General features: G+C 49.4%; 1 protein-coding gene across 1 annotated transcript in view; it reads right to left on the reverse strand.

Annotated features, from left to right (window-relative positions):
* Nucleotides 1-19,574, reverse strand: part of LOC111963855 (allograft inflammatory factor 1-like) — a 46,211-nt gene that overhangs the window by 12,454 nt on the left and 14,183 nt on the right. The window contains exons 3-5 of the mRNA XM_023987407.2: nucleotides 8,275-8,341; nucleotides 6,324-6,365; nucleotides 5,758-5,920 (exon numbers count right to left, since the gene is read on the reverse strand). Of these exons, the coding sequence (XP_023843175.1) occupies nucleotides 5,758-5,920; nucleotides 6,324-6,365; nucleotides 8,275-8,341 (272 nt within the window). The remainder of the gene's footprint in view (nucleotides 1-5,757; nucleotides 5,921-6,323; nucleotides 6,366-8,274; nucleotides 8,342-19,574) is intronic.

Raw genomic sequence — 19,574 nt, forward strand, 5'->3', positions numbered from 1 at the left:
CTCATCCTCGTTGCTGCGTTTCCCTGTCATCGCTCACTTTGTGACTGACTGACAGGCAACTGTCCTATCAATAGATCGCTAGAAGATGCATATCGTTCATTCTTGCGGGAGAGGGCTCAACGGACTAGCGAATTGAAACTTTTACATGAAAAGAAGCCTAGTTAATATGAAGTGGTAAAATATAGCCAGATGAAAATGAGCCTGTAACCGGCTGATTAGCAGACAGCCGGCACTAATGGAAAACACAGAGAGAGTGAGAGYGAGATTGGGATAGAGAGAATGACAGGCACCACAAGGGAATGAGAGAAAACTATAGAGTGAGACAATATGAATATGACCGATAGGAGTGCAAATAAAAAGGGGGAGGGAGGTGAAAGATTGAAAGTGAAACACTGGAGAAGGAGGAATAAAATAGACGGATGGAGAGACCCAGAAAAGCATTGAGAGAATGAAGGAGGAAGACAGATAGTAAAACAAACAAAGAAAAAACAAAGGAGACAGACAAAGGGAGTGACGTGTATAGAAAACGAGAGAGAGCTGACGGCCTCTATTCAGAGCGAGGCGTCTTTACTTTCCTTTTTTGGTTAACCTCAGCAAAGCTCCTATAAGCTCATAAGGAGTGTTGATCCCAATGGAGGCCAAACCGCCTCCACGGCAACTCCACTGCTGGCGAACGTTTCCCTGGCAACCACTTCCCACTCTGTTCCTGACTACATTACCAATGGTTCCACTGGATGGCTTTTAAATGGCTACTGTAGCAGCGTGTTCGAGGGGATCAGCCTGAGCAAGGCCCTGAACAGATTTGCTCACCTTAAATCATGTAATGAGTAGTTATTTGGGATGCATGATGATTTGTAGATCAGTGATTCTGCACATAGCCTTGGTACGTATGCCTGTAGATTCCCTTATGACAATGCAGCGAGCCACAGTCAGCCGYCAGGCACAGTCACACCACAGTTTCACTAAAATACTCAGGATTATCTAATTGGCTGGCTGATGGCTCCGTGAGGAAAGAGAGGGATTCCTCCTCTCACCGTGTGGTGGTTCACACGCTAAACCTGCTAAGCCCATCACACTGACCTGAACTCACTCTGGGGACAAGACAGAACCATCCACAGTTATTCATTAACTACTAGGCCTAACCTCTGGTCAGCCTACAGATAACTACCAAAACTATGGAAAAACTGGAGTAAATGAGAGATACAAAGTACTGTATATTAAAAGCAGGTGCTTCCAAACAGGTGTGGTTCCTGAGTTAATTAAACATCTCATCATACATAGTGTCATGTATAAAAATGCTGGGCAGGCCATTATTTTCGCTACCTTGGCTATGCCTCCATAGGTTGACAATGCTCCCATCCACACACTCCATAACATGCTGGGTTTGGATGACCCAACTGCTGTGTTGCAAGCATTGGGTCACTTAGTTGGGTTGATGTCTTTAAAAATTGCTGGTTTATTGATGCTGAGTTATTGAGAGATGACACAATGGGACATATCACAAGACTGGAGGAGTGGCTTAGTAGGGACATGGTTTTCAGATAGTTCTTTTTGGCTACCCGTGAGTAAATGTTATTACGGTTCATCTGTTCTGTTGTGTTGTATTGTTATCACATGTTAAGGTTGGACACTGACATTTGTGTAGCTTTAATGAGGCTTACACAAGTTTACGAGTTCCCCAAGAGCCTATGCACATTTTGGATATGTAAATAAGAGCACTATATAGTAGATTGACATCAGCTAGTGATTTTGCTGTTCGTTACTCGTCTTGTTGGCTGAAGAAAAGTAAAATGTTCAAAGTGCACATCAGAATTCGTTAAGGGCCGCACGTAGTTGCATCCTCGACTTGCATGTTCTGTTAATATGAATGATCATATTCCAAATGTGATTTCGGTCTTTCTGAGCACCGTGGGTGGATGCCCTTATCAGGTTACTCACCCAATGCATATGGGTCCTGCACATTTCTGAAATGTCCGAGAAATAAAAATGTTGCCGGTCAAATGTCTGGCGCCACATTTTGCTAACGGAAACCCTGGCGTGTGTGTGTGTGTGCATAAAGCCAAATGTGTGTTTAGTCTACTCTGGCACTCAAATGGCCAACCCAGGAAACAATAGGCCTGGACTTGGCCCCAGAACCCCCCCGGCCGTTAGTAGTACCCGACCCAAATTATTTCCCTGTAATTGCAACAAAACCAATTGTTCCTTTGCCAAGAAACTCTGAATAACAGTTTACTAACTATATAATAGCTTCTGTTTTCTGTCCTCAAACCCCTCACTCTCTCTCTCTCCAACTCCCCCTCTTTCTCCCTCTCCGTCCCAGGAGAGAAACGGAACACTATAATACAACAAGAGTGCAGTTGAAGATCGCTGTGGCCAACTTGGATGACGTCCAATCAAATTCACACATTAAAAGGCTGGAGTGGGAGAAAGGTTTTTGAAGGGGGGGGGGGTCTCAAATCACTCAGACAGAGAATAAAAGGTAGCAACATTTACTCTGGCCTTTTCTCAATTGGATTTGCTCAACTCCTGTATCCTCCCTCGCCTCCTTTTGAAAAAGGTCAAAGGTAATCGAGGAGAGGCGGCAGGGAGGGGGAACGAGTGGAGGAGTCTCATTGTATCAAATGAGACTCCTCCACTCACGCGTCATCAGGCAAATTACGTTTACAAGTGTGGATCCCAAAATAAATGTGTAAAGTGATTAAAAACAAATTAAGTTAGTTGTGAAAGACATTTTATYGATAAAACGTTAAGTAGCATACTGTTTTTAAACGTGTGCTCATCTGACAAAACAAAAGCTGATTCAAAGGGCATGTGGCAGATTCTAAAACTCTTCCGGGAAGGACTCAGGTAGGATACATATGACTATCCTCGATGTAAGGTGGCTATCGAGGAGGGCAGGACAAGTCTTCCGTTCGCCTACTAACAAATGGAAATCTCCTCGAACACTCCACAACTTGTCGGTTTCCRGGTCATGGAGGAGAGTGTGGAGGACAGACTTTTTCCCAAATGAGAAAAGGCCTCTGTCTTTTTCTCTCGCTAGGCTCACCACCTCTACTGATGAAGGATAGAGAGAGTGAGGGAGAGAGCGAGAGAGAAAGATTTGGAGTGAGAGAGAGAGATTAACAAAGAAAGAGTGGAAGGAGCAGTGGAGAAAAGTTGTTTCTGCCTGATGATGAGTGTATTTGGGATTATGAGGAGACTTGTCTGGCTAAGGATCTGCCGGGCCAGTTTAGTCCAGTTAGAGCTGAAATGCAATAGCAAACACACACTGACTAGACCCGCAGATATCTGCCCAAACCCAACCCAGGCTTGTGAGCAAAACTGTAAACAGCCAAGAAACACAAGTACAACCTCACTTCAGTAGACTTTCGTTTTGAGTAAATTATACCAACTTTTATGCCTGTGCCCAGCACTTCTAAAAATTCATATTTTACTCAGCTCTTCAGGTGTGCACAGCCCCCAGTGAAGCACTGTTGAAGCCCGAGGTGAAATAGGCTATATCGGATTCGTAGTTCTTTGACTTTATGTGATTAATTTACCAGCTATGAAACAAAACTGAGGAAATACATTGAAAACAGCTACTGCAGCATTTATTTTACTATAAACGTGATTACACTTGACTATTTTTATTCCCAAATGCGAGTGAAATGCTCGCATTGTGGAGCCCTGACCACCCGCCAACGTGGCTGGTGAATAGACATCTTACCCGCCAATGCCAAAAATCTACCCGCATTTGGCAGGTGTTAATTATAGGCCCTGCTTACACAAGTAACCCTGTCCAAAACACCTGCTGACTGGCTTTCGAAAGACCATTCCTGTCTCAACTCAGAGATGTTTCCCTTGACAGTGTTTTCTTTATATATATAAGTGTTGCCCTTAAATGAATGGTGGTTTATGACAGGGAAAAGTCTTAGACTGTACTGAGGGATGTCTGTTTTATGCTCCTCCCACCATGAATACCATGGCGATAAACGCTGGTGCCATGTGGCGAGTGATGATGTCATCACCTGTCATCCCAAACCCTGCTGAAAGATAACAACTGGCTGACACAGCGGAGGGTGAATTCCCACACACACAGCAAAAGCCAACCAACGTCCCATGAGACCTACAGTTGAAGTCGGAAGTTTACATAAACTTAGGTTGGAGTCATGAAAACTMGTTTTTCAACCACTCCACAAATTTCTTGTTAACAAACTATAGTTTTGTCAAGTCGGTTAGGACATCTATTTTGTGCATGACACAAGTAGTTTTTTCAACAATTGTTTACAGACAGATTATTTCACTTATAATTCACTGTATCMCAATTCCAGTGGGTCAGAAGTTTACATACACTAGGTTGACTGTGCCTTYAAACAGMTTGGARAATTCCAGAAAATGATGTCATGGCTTTAGAAGCTTCTAATAGGCTAATTGACATTATTCATCCTTGGAAGCAATTTCCAAGCGCCTGAAGGTACCACGTTTATCTGTGGTAAACGATAGTACGCAAGTATAAACACCATGGGACCACGCAGGCGTCATACCGCTCAGGAATGAGATGCGTTCTGTCTCCTAGAGATGAACGTACTTTGGTGCGAAAAGTGCAAATCAATCCCAGAACAACAGCAAAGGACCTTGTGAAGATGCTGGAGGAAACAGGTACAAAAGTATCTGTATCCACAGTAAAACGAGTCCTATATCGACATAACCTGAAAGGCTGCTCAGCAAGGAAGAAGCCACTGCTCCAAAACCACCATAAAAAAAGCCAGAATACGGTTTGCAACTGCACATGGGGACAAAGATCGTACTTTTTGGAGAAATGTCCTCTGGTCTGATGAAACATAAATAGAACTGTTTGGCCATAATGACCATCGTTATGTTTGGAGGAAAAGGGGGAGGCTTGCAAGCCGAAGAACACCATCCCAACCGTGAAGCACGGGGGTGGCAGCATCATGTTGCGGGGGTGCTTTGCTGCAGGAGGGACTGATGCACTTCACAAAATAGATGGCATCATGAGACAGGAAAAGTATGTGGATATATTGAACCAACATCTCAAGACATCAGTCAGGAAGTTAAAGCTTGGTCACAAATGGGTCTTCCAAATGGACAATGACCCCAAGCATGCTTCCAAAGTTGTGGCAAAATGGCTTAAGGACAACAAAGTCAAGGTATAGGAGTGRCCATCACAAAGCCCTGACCTCCATCCTATAGAAAAACTGTGGTCAGAACTGAAAAAGTGTTTGCGAGCAAGGAGGTCCACAAACCTGACTCAGTTACACCAGCTCTGTCAGGAGGAATGGGCCAAAATTCACCCAACTTATTGTGGGAAGCTTGTGGGAGGCTACCCAAAACGTTTGACCCAAGTGAAACAATTTAAAGGCAATGCTACCAAATACTAATTGAGTGTATGTAAACTTCTGACCCACTGGGAATGTGATGAAAGAAATAAAAGCTGAAATAAATCATTCTCTCTGCTATTATTCTGACATTTCACATTCTTAAAATAAAGTGGTGATCCTAACTGACCTAAGACAGGGAATTTTTACTCGGATTAAATGTCAGGAATGGTGAAAAACTGAATTTAAATGTATTTGGCTAAGGTGTATGTAAACTTCCGACTTCAACTGTGTGTAACGATGCACGTGGTCAGTCACACACCCACCCAGAGATAACAATGAAACATGACGCAACACAATGTACATATGTTGGCGACAAGCGCCGCATACACCAATCCAATACCCCCCCCCCCCCGAGACACACAGCACACAGCGCACTCACAGCTTGAGGACGGCCGAGCGCTTGCCCAGCATCATCTTGACGAAGTCTCTGTAGTTGATGCTGTCGCTGACGCCTTCGGTCACCTCGGAGATCATCTTCTTCATCTCCAGGTGGGTCTTCGGAACGCCCAGCTTCTCCATCATCCTCTTCATCCCCATCATATCTGCAGGGGGACGCCCACACAGGAGGAGAATGGTTAACAAGCACACACACACACCCCCGCAGAACGACAGACACACACACACACCACACGCACACCCCTGCAGGAGAACGCCACACACACGCACACGCACACGCACACACACACGCACACACACACACACCTTATCTGACACCTGTTTTCAAGGCCAGTAGGCCAAATACAGTATCACCTTTCTAGTTAGATGCAATAGTGACACATGAAACCCTCATAGACCTCTGGTTAATCCCATACCCACAACACACGGAGGTCTTAACTACTGCTCAGTGATCACACACACACACACACACACACACACACACACACAAAGCACCGCAGTTGTGTATCACTGTTGAGCACCTGGCTGCTTGTCGTTTCCACTACTCACCTATCTCTCCTTGGTCATTCAGGTCAAACTCTGCATATTTGTCTGCAAAACAAATCGACACACAACCGCATGGTTAGCTTGCATGGTTAACACACAGCAGACTAAATAAGGAGGGTGGAGGTGTCTCAATGTAACACCGAATAAAGTTAAAGGCCCTTTAATAACACACCCAAACACAACTCATTAGGGAGAGTAGAAGACCAAGAAGAAAAAAAAAAAAACACTTTGCTTAACACACACACACACCACACCCACACACAGCTGGTCATAGCAGGTGTGTCTCGCAATGGCAGGCTAGGGTCAGACAGGCCAACGAGGAAAAAATATGGTCCTGGCCTTATGGCAATGAACAGATCCTCTCATTTGGCCTGGCCTACAGTTCACGCATTAGCCTAATACTTCATCAGTCAGTAGTCAACTGCCCAGTGCCACTCCAATGACATGTCTTGTTGTGGAGATAAAAACAGCTCTCTCTGGAACTCTCTCTCTGGAACTCTGTAGTTAGTCAGGTTTCTGGATTAGGCCTAGCTGTTTCCCCTGTCACAATGGAGCCTCTGTGTGTGTGTTTGTGTGTGATGCCTTGAGTTGTGGAACTTTGTCACCGTGTAGGGAGGGGGGTGAGGGGGCAGTCGGGGGACAATGCTGACCCTGTTTGTGAACTCTGAGGAGAGGGCCCCTCTTCCGCCTCCCACCTACACGCTGCTCTGTGAGTGGGCCTCTTGTCCTGAAGCGCTCTGTCAATCAACCATCAATCCGTCCACACACTGATAGTCTCAACAACACAAGTGGCTTCTTCCTCCTCTCCGATATTCCTCGTGTCTTCAAAGTGAGTGAAATATCTTGGAGGCCTTCTCTCTCTTCCTCCTCTTCCTCCTCTTCCGTGTGCCCTTCTATTTACACCAGGCCTTCGCTGTGAGCGTAAAGGGCAAGGACGGACAATCACACATTGTCTCGCTCTCTCCTTCCCTCCCTCTCTTCTCTCCATGGTTAGGAGTTTGCTCTGACAGACGTATTTGTGTGATACACACATCAACCCCTGGAGCCTCTGGGGCGTGGGGCTGTCGGCTTGAGGCCTCAGCTGAGACCGTGTGGGACGCTACATGAAAGCCTCCTGTCGTTCTTTCCCAAAACAATAACGTCTTGTGTCCTTGCTCTTTGCTCATTCTCACCCGCTCTCGAACGGGAACAATACCTTCAAGCATTCGCTGTTATAAGAAATAAATATAGCTTCAGGGCTCTATCTAGTTCTCCTATAGGCCAGAGGAGGCTGGTGGGAGGAGYTAAAGGAGGACGGGCTCATTGTAATGAATGGAATCGATGGAACGGAGTCAAACATGTTGTTTCAATGTGCTTGATGTGTTCGATACCATTCCATTTGTTCCATTCCAGCCATTACAACGAGCCCGTCCTCTTATAGTTCATCCAACCAGCCTCCTCTGCTATAGGCCTATGTTTATAATCTCAGGATTTGCAAGTAAAATACACACACAGAACACTACTGCAACTCTCACTCTCAGACCAGACCTGTCTGTGAATGATGACACACACACACCAGGGTTCTCCCCAGGTATTTTTTAACAAGGTGCTGCTGCTGGGGGGGCTAATCTGGCCCTGGTTTCAGTGTCATTCTACTCTCTAAAACCACCTGTTCCCCCAGAGCCCTAGAATTACAATAACAACCAGAGGAGAGGAGGAGCAGCCACATTCCTGCTGTCTGGACCGCTGTGGAACCCCCTGGCCTCACAACCCACTTAGAAATCAGGTCAGAACACACAGACACACTAAAAAAACAGACACAAAATACAAACACATTGACATATGGCACACACACCCCCACAGGAAACCCACAGACACAACTTACTCACAACCCTCTTTGATTCAGACCAAAATTGGGACAGCGATACATCTTACATTCCAGGCCGGGAAGGTCATTCCTGGCAGAATGACTTACTTTTAAAGGAATCTAGTTTTTCTGGGAGGTCCTCCTCATCCCGGTATTTCTGGTCTTCCATGTATTCCTGAGGAGAGAGGAAAAGGGGAGAAACTGAATCCGAGAGCCCATCAGAGAAACAGGTCTAACATGGTATCAGATTCACAACATTTAACCATCATGGCTACATCTCAATTATCACTCCTTCCTCCCACGTGTGCACTTGTTCACTTCCCTTCACTGAAAGGGAATGACTATCACATGCCTCCACCAATCCAATGCTTTTTCGATTGGTGGGAAGTAGTGAACGAGTGTAAACTTCAGGTGCAATAAAATATTACTGGGACGCACCCATGTCATTTACACTCTTCAATGCAGAGGTTACAGTATCTACAGTTGAAGTCGAAAGTTTACATACACTTAGGTTGAAGTCATGGAAACTCGTTTTTCAACCACTCTACAAATTTCTTGATAACAAGCTATAGTTTTGGCAAGTCGGTTAGGACATCTACTTTGTGCATGACATAGGTCATTTTTCCAACAATTGTTTACAGACAGATTATTTCACTTAAAAATTCACTGTATCACAATTCCAGTGGGTCAGAAGTTTACATACACTAAGTTGACTGTGCCTTCAAACAGATTGGAGAATTCCAGAAAATGATGTCATAGCTTTAGAAGCTTCTGATAGGCTAATTGACATCATTTGAGTCAATTGGAGGTGTACCTGTGGATGTATTTCAAGGCCTACCTTCAAACTCAGTGCATCTATGCTTGACATCATGGGAAAATCAGAAGAAATCAGCCAAGACCTCAGAAAATAATTGTAAACCTCCACAAGTCTGGTTCTTCCTTGGGAGCAATTTCCAAACGCCTGAAGGTACCACATTCATCTGTACAAACAATAGTACGCAAGTATAAACACCATGGGACCACGCAGGCGTCATACCACTCAGGAAGGAGATGCGTTCTGTCTCCTAGAGATGAACGTACTTTGGTGCGAAAAGTGCAAATCAATCCCAGAACAACAGCAAAGGACCTTGTGAAGATGCTGGAGGAAACAGATACAAACGTATTAATAGCCACAGTAAAACATGTCCTATATCGACATAACCTGAAAGGCCACTCAGCAAGGAAGAAAACACTGCTCCAAAACCGCCATAAAAAAAGCCAGACTACGGTTTGCAACTGCACATGGGGAAAAATATTGTACGTTTTGGAGAAATGTCCTCTGGTCTGATGAAACGCAAATAGAACCGTTTGGCCATAATGACCATCGTTATGTTTGGAGGAAAAAGGGGATGCTTGCAAGCCGAAGAACACCATCCCAACCGTGAAGCACGGGGGTGGCAGCATCATGTTGTGGGGGTGCTTTGCTGCAGGAGGAACTGGTGCACTTCACAAAATAGATGGCATCATGAGGAATGAAAATGATGTGAATATATTGAAGCAACATCTCAAGACATCAGTCAGGAAGTTAAAGCTTGGTTGCAAATTGGTCTTCCAAATGGACAATGACCCCAAGCATGCTTCCAAAGTTGTGGCAAAATGGATTAAGGACAACAAAGTCAAGGTATTGGAGTGGCCATCACAAAGTCCTGACCTCAATCCTATAGAATGTTTGGGCAGAACGGAAATAGAGTGTGTAAGCAAGGAGGCCTACAAACCTGACTCAGTTACACCAGCTTTGTCCGGAGGAATGGGCCAAAATTCACCCAACTTATTGTGGGAAGCGTGTGGAAGACTACCCAAAATGTTAAACATTGTTAAACAATTTAAAGGCAATGCTACCAAATACTAACTGATGTTTAGCAGATAATTAGCAGATGGTATTGTGTTTGTAGCGAAATGCTTGTGCAGTAGTATCTAACAATTCACAACAATAAACACAAATCTAAAAGTAAAAGATTTAAGAAAAATATTAATATTAGATCGAGCAATGTCGGAGTGGCATTGACTAAAATACTGTAGAATATAATACAGTATATACATATGAGATGAATAAAGCAGTATGTAAACATTATTCAAGTGACTAGTGTTCCATTATTAATGTGGTCAGTGATTCCAAGTCTATGTATATAGGGCAGCAGCCTCTAAGGATATTGACCTCATCCCRTCAGTTGAGGATGCCTGGTCATTCTTTAAATGTTACTTCCTCACCATATTAGACAAGCATGCTCCGTTCAAAAAATGCAGAACCAAGAACAGATATAGCCCTTGGTTCACTCCAGACCTGACTGCCCTCGACCAGCACAAAAACATCCTGTGTCGAACTGCAATAGCATCGAAGAGCCCCCGCGATATGCAACTGTTCAGGGAAGTCAGGAACCAATACACGCAGTCAGTCAGGAAAGCAAAGGCCAGCTTTTTCAAGCAGAAATTTGCATCCTGTAGCTCTAACTCCAAAAAAGTTCTGGGATACTGTAAAGTCCATGGAGAACAAGAGCACCTCCTCCCAGCTGCCCACTGCACTGAGGCTAGGTACACGGTCACCACCGATAAATCCGTGATAATCGAAGACTTCAACAAGCATTTCTCAATGGCTGGCCATGCCTTCCTGGCGACTCCAACCTTGGCCAACAGCCCCGCCCCCCCGCTGCTACTCGCCCAAGCCTCCCCAGCTTCTCCTTTACCCAAATCCAGATAGCAGATGTTCTGAAAGAGCTGGAAAACCTGGACCCATACAAATCAGCTGGGCTTGACAATCTGGACCCCCTATTTCTGAATGTCCGCCGCCATTGTCGCACCCCCTATCACCAGCCTGTTCAACCTCTCCTTCGTATCATCTGAGATCCCAAGGATTGGAAAGCTGCGCGGTCATCCCCCTCTTCAAAGGGGGAGACACCCTGGACCCAAACTGTTACAGACCTATATCCATCCTGCCCTGCCTATCTAAGGTCTTCGAAAGCCAAGTCAACAAACAGATCATGACCATCTCGAATCCCACCGTACCTTCTCCGCTGTGCAATCCGGTTTCCGAGCCGGTCATGGGTGCACCTCAGCCACGCTCAGGTACTAAACGATATCATAACCGCCATCGATAAAAGACATTACTGTGCAGCCGTCTTCATCGACCTGGCCAAGGCTTTCGACTCTGTCAATCACCATATTCTTATCGGCAGACTCAGTAGCCTCGGTTTTTCTAATGACTGCCTTGCCTGGTTCACCAACTACTTTGCAGACAGAGTTCAGTGTGTCAAATCGGAGGGCATGTTGTCGCGTCCTCTGGCAGTCTCTATGGGGGTACCACAGGGTTCAATTCTCGGGCCGACTCTTTTCTCTGTATACATCAATGATGTTGCTCTTGCTGCGGGCGATTCCCTGATCCACCTCTACGCAGACGACACCATTCTATATACTTCCGGCCCTTCCCTGGACACTGTGCTATTAACCTCCAAACGAGCTTCAATGCCAAACAACACTCCTTCCGTGGCCTCCAACTGCTTTAAACGCTAGTAAAACCAAATGCATGCTTTTCAACCGTTCGCTGCCTGCACCCGCACGCCCGACTAGCATCACCACCCTGGACGGTTCCGACCTAGAATATGTGGACATCTATAAGTACCTAGGTGTCTGGCTAGACTGCAAACTCTCCTTCCAGACTCATATCAAACATCTCCAATCCAAAATCAAAGCAAGAATCGGCTTTCTATTCTGCAACAAAGCCTCCTTCACTCACGCCGCAAACTTACCCTAGTAAAACTGACTATCCTACCGATCCTCGACTTCGGCGATGTCATCTACAAAATAGCTTCCAATACTCTACTCAGCAAACTGGATGCAGTTTATCACGTGCCATTCGTTTTGTTACTAAAGCACCTTATACGACCCACCACTGCGACCTGTATGCCCTAGTCGGCTGGCCCTCGCTACATGTTCGTCGTCAGACCCACTGGCTCAGGTATCTACAAGGCTATGCTAGGTAAAGTGCGCTTATCTCAGTTCACTGGTCACGATGGCTACACCCACCCGCAACACGCGCTCCAGCAGGTGTATCTCACTGATCATCCCTAAAGCCAAAACTCATTTGGACGCCTTTCCTTCCAGTTCTCTGCTGCCTGCGACTGGAACGAATTGCAAAAATCTTGAAGTTGGAGACTTTTATTCCTCAACAACTTTAAAAATCTGCTATCCGAGCAGCTAACCGATCGCTGCAGCTGTACATAGTCCATCTGTAAACTACCCAACCCAATTTACCTACCTCACCCCCATACTGCTTTTATTTATTTACTTTTCTGCTCTTTTGCACACCAGATATCTCTTCTTGCACATGATCATCTGATGATTTATCATTCAGTGTTAATCTGCTAAATTGTAATTATTCGATTTATTGCCTACCTCATGCCTTTTGCACACATTGTATATAGATTCTCTTTTTTTTCTACCATGTTATTGACTTGTTTATTGTTTACTCCATGTGTAACTCTGTGTTGTCTGTTCACACTGCTATGCTTTATCTTGGCCAGGTCGCAGTTGCAAATGAGAACTTGTTCTCAACTAGCCTACCTGGTTAAATAAAGGTGAAATAAAAAAATAAAAATAAGGGACAGGGTTGTATAACTGAGTGGAAGCCGGCTAGTGACGGCTATTTAACAGTCTGATGGCCTTGAGATAGAAGCTGTTTTTCAGTCTCTAGGTCCCAGCTTTGATGCAACTGTACTGACCTTGCCTTCTGGATGATAGCGGGGTGAACAGGCCGTGGCTCGGGTGGTTGATGTCCTTGATGATCTTTGTGGCCTTCCTGTGACATTGGGTGCTGTAAGTGTCCTGGAGGGCAGGTAGTTTGCCCCTGTGATCTGTTGAGCAGACCGCACCACCGTCTAGAGAGCCCTGGTTGTGAGCGGTGCAGTACCAAGCGGTGATACAGCCCGACAGGATGCTCTCAATTGTACATCTGTAAAAGTTTGTAGGCTGTCTCGTCATTGTTGGTACTACTGTTGTGTCGTCCGCAAACTTGATGATTGAATTGGAGGCGTGCGTGACCACGTAGTCATGGGTGAACAGGGAGTACAGGAGAGAAGTGGAGGTGTTGTTTCCTACCTTCATCACCTGGGGGCGGCCAGTCAGGAAGTCCAGGACGGTGTTCAGACTCAGGGCCCCGAACTTAATGATGAGCCTGTACTATGGTGTTGAATGCAGAGCTATAGACAATGAACTGCATTCTTACATAGGTATTCATCTTGTCCAGAGGGGATAGTGCAGTGTGCAATGTGATGACGATTGCATCGTCTGTGGATCTATTGTGGCGGTAAGCAAATTCAAGTGGGTCTAGGGTGTCAGGTAAGGTAGAGGTGATATGATCCTTAACTAGCCTCTCAAAGCACTTCATAATTACAGAACGCAAGTTCAGTTACCTTTGCTTTCTTGGGTACAGGAACAATGGTGGACATCTTGAAGCAAGTAGGGTCAGCAGATTGGGATAGGGAGAGATTGAATATGTCCATAAACACTTCAGTCAGCTGGTCTGCTCATGCAGACCAGCATGAGCAGACCAGGACGCGGCTAGGGATGCCGTCTGGGCCGGCAGCCTTGCAAGGGTTAACACGCTTAAATGTCTTACTCACGTCGGCCACGGAGAAGGAGAGCCCACAGTCTTTGGTAGTGTGCCGCTTCGGTGGCACCGTGTTATCTTCAAAGCGGTCGAAGAAGGTGTTTAGCTTGTCCGGAAGCAAGATGTCGGTGTCCGCGACGTGGCTGTTTTTCCCTTTGTAGTCCGCGATTGTCTGTAGACCCTGCCACATACGTCTCGTGTCTGAGTCATTGAATTGCGACTCCACTTTGTCTCTGTACTGACGTTTTTCCTGTTTGATTGCCTTACGGAGGGAATACCTACACTGTTTGTATTTGGCCATATTCCAAGTCACCGTGCCATGGTTAAATGCGGTGTTTCGCCCCTTTCAGTTTTGCGCGAATGCTGCCACGCTTCCCATGCGTCATCTTGTTCGGCTCGCTCTTCGCCTTACCCTGATCCTCCGGGGCCCCGCTTCCTCCCGCGAGCCCCTCCGGCTTGTCGCCTCCGTTCCGGACACCGGGTTTTCTGGGCTATCCTGTCCAGGGTCATCCGCCCGCTGGGCTTCTCACTACTCCACGCAGTACCGCACAACGTACTCATCCCTACTCTTCACGGGCAACGCACACGCCAGCGGGCCGGATGGTCTGTTTCCTGCATTCACTATTCCTACAGGTGTGCTTTATGAGTCACCATTCAAGCCTCACGTCCATTTTAGAGTTCATCCAGCCCCACCGGACTCCTTCACACCCATCCCTGCCTTTACTCGAGCTCGCCATGACTTTCCCTCCCGCGCCTTAGTCGTCGGTTCTCACGGTCCCCGCCGTGTCATCTACCCCAGCCAGCCTCACTCCTTCCCTCCGGCCCTCCACGGCCCTCACTGGCCTTTCTGCCCCCTGGCACCCCCACCTCTCCTGAGGAGTCTTCTATTGTCGCTTGGGTGAAATTCTTCACCCCGCATCTTTGCGGCCCACGCCTCACACCCACACGCCGTTCTACCACCCTTGACCTGAGTCGTCACCGCTCTGGCCCCCCCTGGAGCCCACCAGCCTGCCTAGGCACCTTCAAGGAGTATGGCTCCGACCAACCGCCAAAAAAGGGGCATTACCCTATATCGGCCCACTTGCTCACGCCTCCCATTTGCTCGATTTGCTGTCTAGGCAGACACTCACCCCAGGACGTCACTGTACTGCTGTCAGGATACTATCCCCCCTGGGATCTGGACCCATCAGCCTTCCTGCTTCAGCTTTGTTTTGCTCCCGCGGCACTGGGCTCTGTTCGGGCTCACCTGGACGCACTCCCTGACCTTCCGGTGCCTGCGTTCATTAGGGCCAGCCTTTCTTCCTGTAATGGGTCGCGCCTCTTAATGGTGGGTCCACCGTGTCAGAGTATTTATAATTGTTTCATTAATTACTGGATTGATTTGGCCAGTGCCTCTGCGCTCTCTGTTCATTGCGCTCTCTGCTTAGAAGTGGGTCCTGTGCTCAGTTTGGCAGCTGCGCGGTGTGAGAGGGAGATGCCGTGTGCTTCGCGGTTTCGCGGTTTATTTTTTCCTGCTTTTTCGTAGGCGACTCTCCCGCCCCCCAATGCAGCGCTGTTCTTGTCTTCCCTCTCCCCGCCCTCCCCCGCTGGAGGGTCCTGCCATGGCTCCTGCTCGCCGCCCGTTCTGCCTGCGCTTCCTTGTCCTGGCACTCCGCCTCTCCCCGCGCTGCCTTTTTCTCTTCTTTCCTCCCCCACTTCTCCCTCGCGGCGCGTCCCCACTGTGTTTTCACCGCGGCGGCGGCCATTGTCAGTCGGCTGCGTCTCTCTACACGCCGGCCACATTCATCACCCGCCCGTCCTTGAGCTCCCATGCCTCTCCTGCTGTTAATACCACCGGGATTCTTTCTGTACCCGAGGCGCCATGATGCTTGCGTGTACACCACGTGCTCCCCCGTGACAACGATTGGCATCCTGGCTCCCGGACACAGTTTCTGGGTTGCTCCTCTGCCCAACCGGCCGCGGCTCTCTGCTGCCTGGCGCCAGCGCTCGACTGTTCTGGTCGTTTGGCCGCGTCCGGGTTCTCCCACTCTCGCCTCTACCCCCCCCGTCCGGCCCGTTTCCCGGGATGCGCTGACCTTCCGTGTTCCCCCTGTTCCCCCCGGTCCCCGCTCTCGTCCTTTTGCTCTCCATTAGGCCTGTGTGTTCCTGGTCGCCCCTCTGTTGCCTGTGCTCCTCCGTTTTCTTCCCGTTCGCCTCCCTCCTCTGCTGTGTCTTTTCCCGCCCCGTTCCCCCCTAGCCGCTCTGTCGCCACCACCCAGCACGTGAGCTCATCTACTCCTGGGGGGGCATCCCTTACTCCTCTGTTCTCGCTCTTCCTTTCGTTCTTTGTTTTTGTTGTCTGCCTTTGTTTCGTCTCCTGGCCCTGCCTTCCCTCTTTATGTCTCCGTTCCTCTTTTTTCTCCGCTTGCGTCCCGGCCCCCCCCCCTTCTCCTTTGCGTCCCCGCTGCCCCCGTTTCCGCCCTGTTCGGCTTTTGTCCCCTGTGCCTCTTCTCCCCCCCCCTGTGGCTCGCTGGCGCTTCGCGCCCCTCCCGGGGCCCCCGCCTTTCCCTGGCCGGTGACCCTTGGCATCTGGCCCTCCCACCCGTTCGGTCTTATCCCGCTTGCCTCTCCCCCTCGGCACGCTCTTGTTCTCCTCCATCTGACCCCTCTCCCCCTCCCCCCTCCCTACCACACATTTAAAAACTCTGGCTGTCTGCTCGTCCGGCCTTCTTGGGGCCGCCGTCGCGTACGCAGCACAACTCCGCCTCTTCGTTTGCGTCCGTCCACCCGTCACCTCTGGCTGTGTTCTTGAGTCTCCACCGCCCCTCTGTGCTTTGCCTCTTCCCCCATTCTCTCTCCGTGCCCTTCGCGTCTTGTGCGCGGAATACGCACCCCCCCTGCCGCTGCCCCTCTCCACCTTCCTCTCGTCTCGCCTCACTATTCCAGCGCCTATTGCTTCCAATCCCTCTCGCGCCACTTCCCCCACTCCTTGCCGCCTGGCTCCGTCCCTTCCGTCTTCCGCAGCGCGCAGTTGCCCTTCTGCCCTTCCCCTCGCTCCCTCCGTGGTCACCCACTCCGCCCCTCTCCCTTCTTGTTTTTCTCTCCCCCCCTCTTGCCGTGCCGTCCTTGGCCGCAACTCTCCTGCTCTTTCTTCCCTGGCCCTTCTTGCTCCCTCCTGTTCCGGTATTTCCGCCGGTCCGTTCTGCCTAGCTCTCTCTGTGTCCGGGCGGCGCTTTGTTGCTTATCCCGCCCTGCCCCTCCTCTCTCTCTCTGCTCTCTCTTTCTCGACTCTCGGCTGCCTTTGCTCCTGTGTGGCCCGCTCATCTTCCAACTCTCCCCAACCTCCGCGCTGGGCCTCTCCGCGCGGCTGCCCGTTTGGCTTGGCGTCTCCTGACCGGTGGATCGACTACGCATATACCGCGACACGGATACGGAGTATCCACTAGGCAGCGACTGTCGTTCTCCGGAGTGGCCCACACACACATCGTGGCTCTCACGCTTGGAGGTATCTCCCCTGCTGTTGTTTCTCTCGGTCACTTCCTCCTCTCTCGCCTATTACACCCGTACACCTTGCTGTCATTTACATGTTCACACCTAGTTGAGTGGGCTTCTATATTCCTCTTCCATCATTGTATTTTGAGCACGTATTTGATCTACACTGTACGGCATCAAGACATAGTGAACGCACCACATCTATACAACTCAATTTGAAACACATATTATGCGCAACGCTTTACACTGTAGAGTACCCATCCTGCCTAAACACACGACAGGAGGTGGTTTGAACAACTAGAGCCTTCTGCACCAATGTATTAATTGAGGTCTGCATGACGCACCTTCTCTACAGAAGAGAGGCCGATCGCCTCGTGCTGCATCTGCATCAATCCACGCTGAGCCTTTTGCGCCCCACACCGCGCGCGGCGGCAGTCTCTACCTCTCACCAGCGTCATACGCAGACCTGGAATGCTCTCTTCCAGAGTTCTCGTCCCTAATGCTCCGAACAGAGTTCCCACATGAGGTCGCTCGCAGGTATGCCCACCTTGTTGGCTTGCGTTTCCCCTTCACCTTCTGCCGCCGTCGAGATGTTCACTCACGCAACACCGTCTGGCGGAATGTTGGCGTTGAGCTGTCCACGGCTGACTTGCCTTGTGCCAGTGGCTACCCGGTCACCTCCTGGCTCGCCACTCCCCGGTCACCGTGTGCACTCACTGCTCGATTTCTTGGGCTCTCTAATGTCTCCATGTCACGTCTCTGACATTCTCCAGCCCTCCGAGCACAGGCTGAGCCGGTACGATGCGGCGCCCAATGCTGCATCACGCTCCTCTTCTGACAGGACACACGGGATCCACCCAGAGGAGCAACAGCACAATCTCTCTCACGATGTGAATGGCGCGCACTGGGCCGTGGTTGCTGCTGTTGCAGGCCTCGCACATGCATACGTGGGGTTCATGTCATCGCCTCTCGTGGGAGTGAACGTGCGCTGCCTTGGTATGATCCTCCGTGTAGTCAAAGGCGAATCCAGCGACACGGGCGTCCTTCCGGCAGGCGAGCCGCTCCGCTCCACTTGAGCATCGCCGACGTTATCCGCTTGGGCGGTGGTCTCCCGCTCCTCCTCCTTGACTCTGTCGTCTCCCACAGTGCTCACGGCGGACATGCGAATCACTATCCCCACCTGATCTCAGTACCAGCATGAGGAGGTCCCGCGCGCTCATCACACCATTACTTGTGTGTACCGCTCTTAGCACTGCCATGTGACGTTCCACAACAAGAGCACGTGGCCCCTGGTGTGGGATCGCACCGAGAGTCCTCAAATTCACGCTATGCTGTGGTGCTAAATCCGAGACCCTAGGCGACTCGACCTGTCGGATCCATCGAGTCGTTCTCCTGGTTTGCCAACTCACAAGTGGCGAGTGAAACTACTGTGGTCCTAGTGCTTGCGAGCGAGCAGCTTGGCTTGCGTCAGGACAGACTCCGCTTCCTAAGTAGGCGCGCCTTGATCTATGATGTATGGCGCCACTCCGAAATCGCTCGGCCGTCTGGTCGCGAGGTTATGATATTGACACAGATCACTGTAGAGCTGAAGCGAAGGATCGCTTGGCGGAGTTACCCACTCGTTCTTCCCGACGCCGCTCGGTCTCGCCGGCTGCAGCGCCCGCGGCCGCGACGCGTTTCGCTTTTAGCCGTGCGGAGCGCCTCCGTGACACAGCGAAGCAGTCTCAGTTGAGCCTGCTTAGTCTTGAACACTCTGACTGATTTGGATCAGAAGGTCATTCTGAGGGGTAGCAGGGAGGCTGGCCGGACGGCACGTTCAAGAGTTTGGACGAGAAACGAAGAAGGGATACTGCGTCTGTAGTTGTTGACATCGGAGGATCGAGTGTAGGTTTTTTCAGAAGGGGTGCAACTCTCGCTCTCTTGAAAAGACGGAAGGACGTAGCCGGCGGTCAAGGATGAGTTGATGAGCGAGGTGAGGTAAGGGAGAAGGTCTCCGAAATGGTCTGGAGAAGAGAGGAGGGGATAGGTCAAGCGGGCAGGTTGTTGGGCGGCCGCGTCACAGACGCGAGATTTCATCTGGAGAGAAGAGGAGAAAGAGGTCAAAGCACAGGGTAGGCGCAGTGTGAGCAGGAACCAGCGGTGTCGTTTGACTTAGCAAACGAGATCGGGATGTCGTCGACCTTCTTTTCAAAATGGTTGACGAAGTCATCAGCAGAAGGGAGGAGGGGGAGGAGGGAGGAGGATTCAGGAGGGAGGGAGAAGGTGGCAAAGAGCTTCCTAGGGTTAGAGCAGATGCTTG

The sequence above is a fragment of the Salvelinus sp. IW2-2015 genome, linkage group LG5, assembly GCF_002910315.2.
Source record: "Salvelinus sp. IW2-2015 linkage group LG5, ASM291031v2, whole genome shotgun sequence".
Lineage (NCBI taxonomy): Eukaryota > Metazoa > Chordata > Actinopteri > Salmoniformes > Salmonidae > Salvelinus > Salvelinus sp. IW2-2015.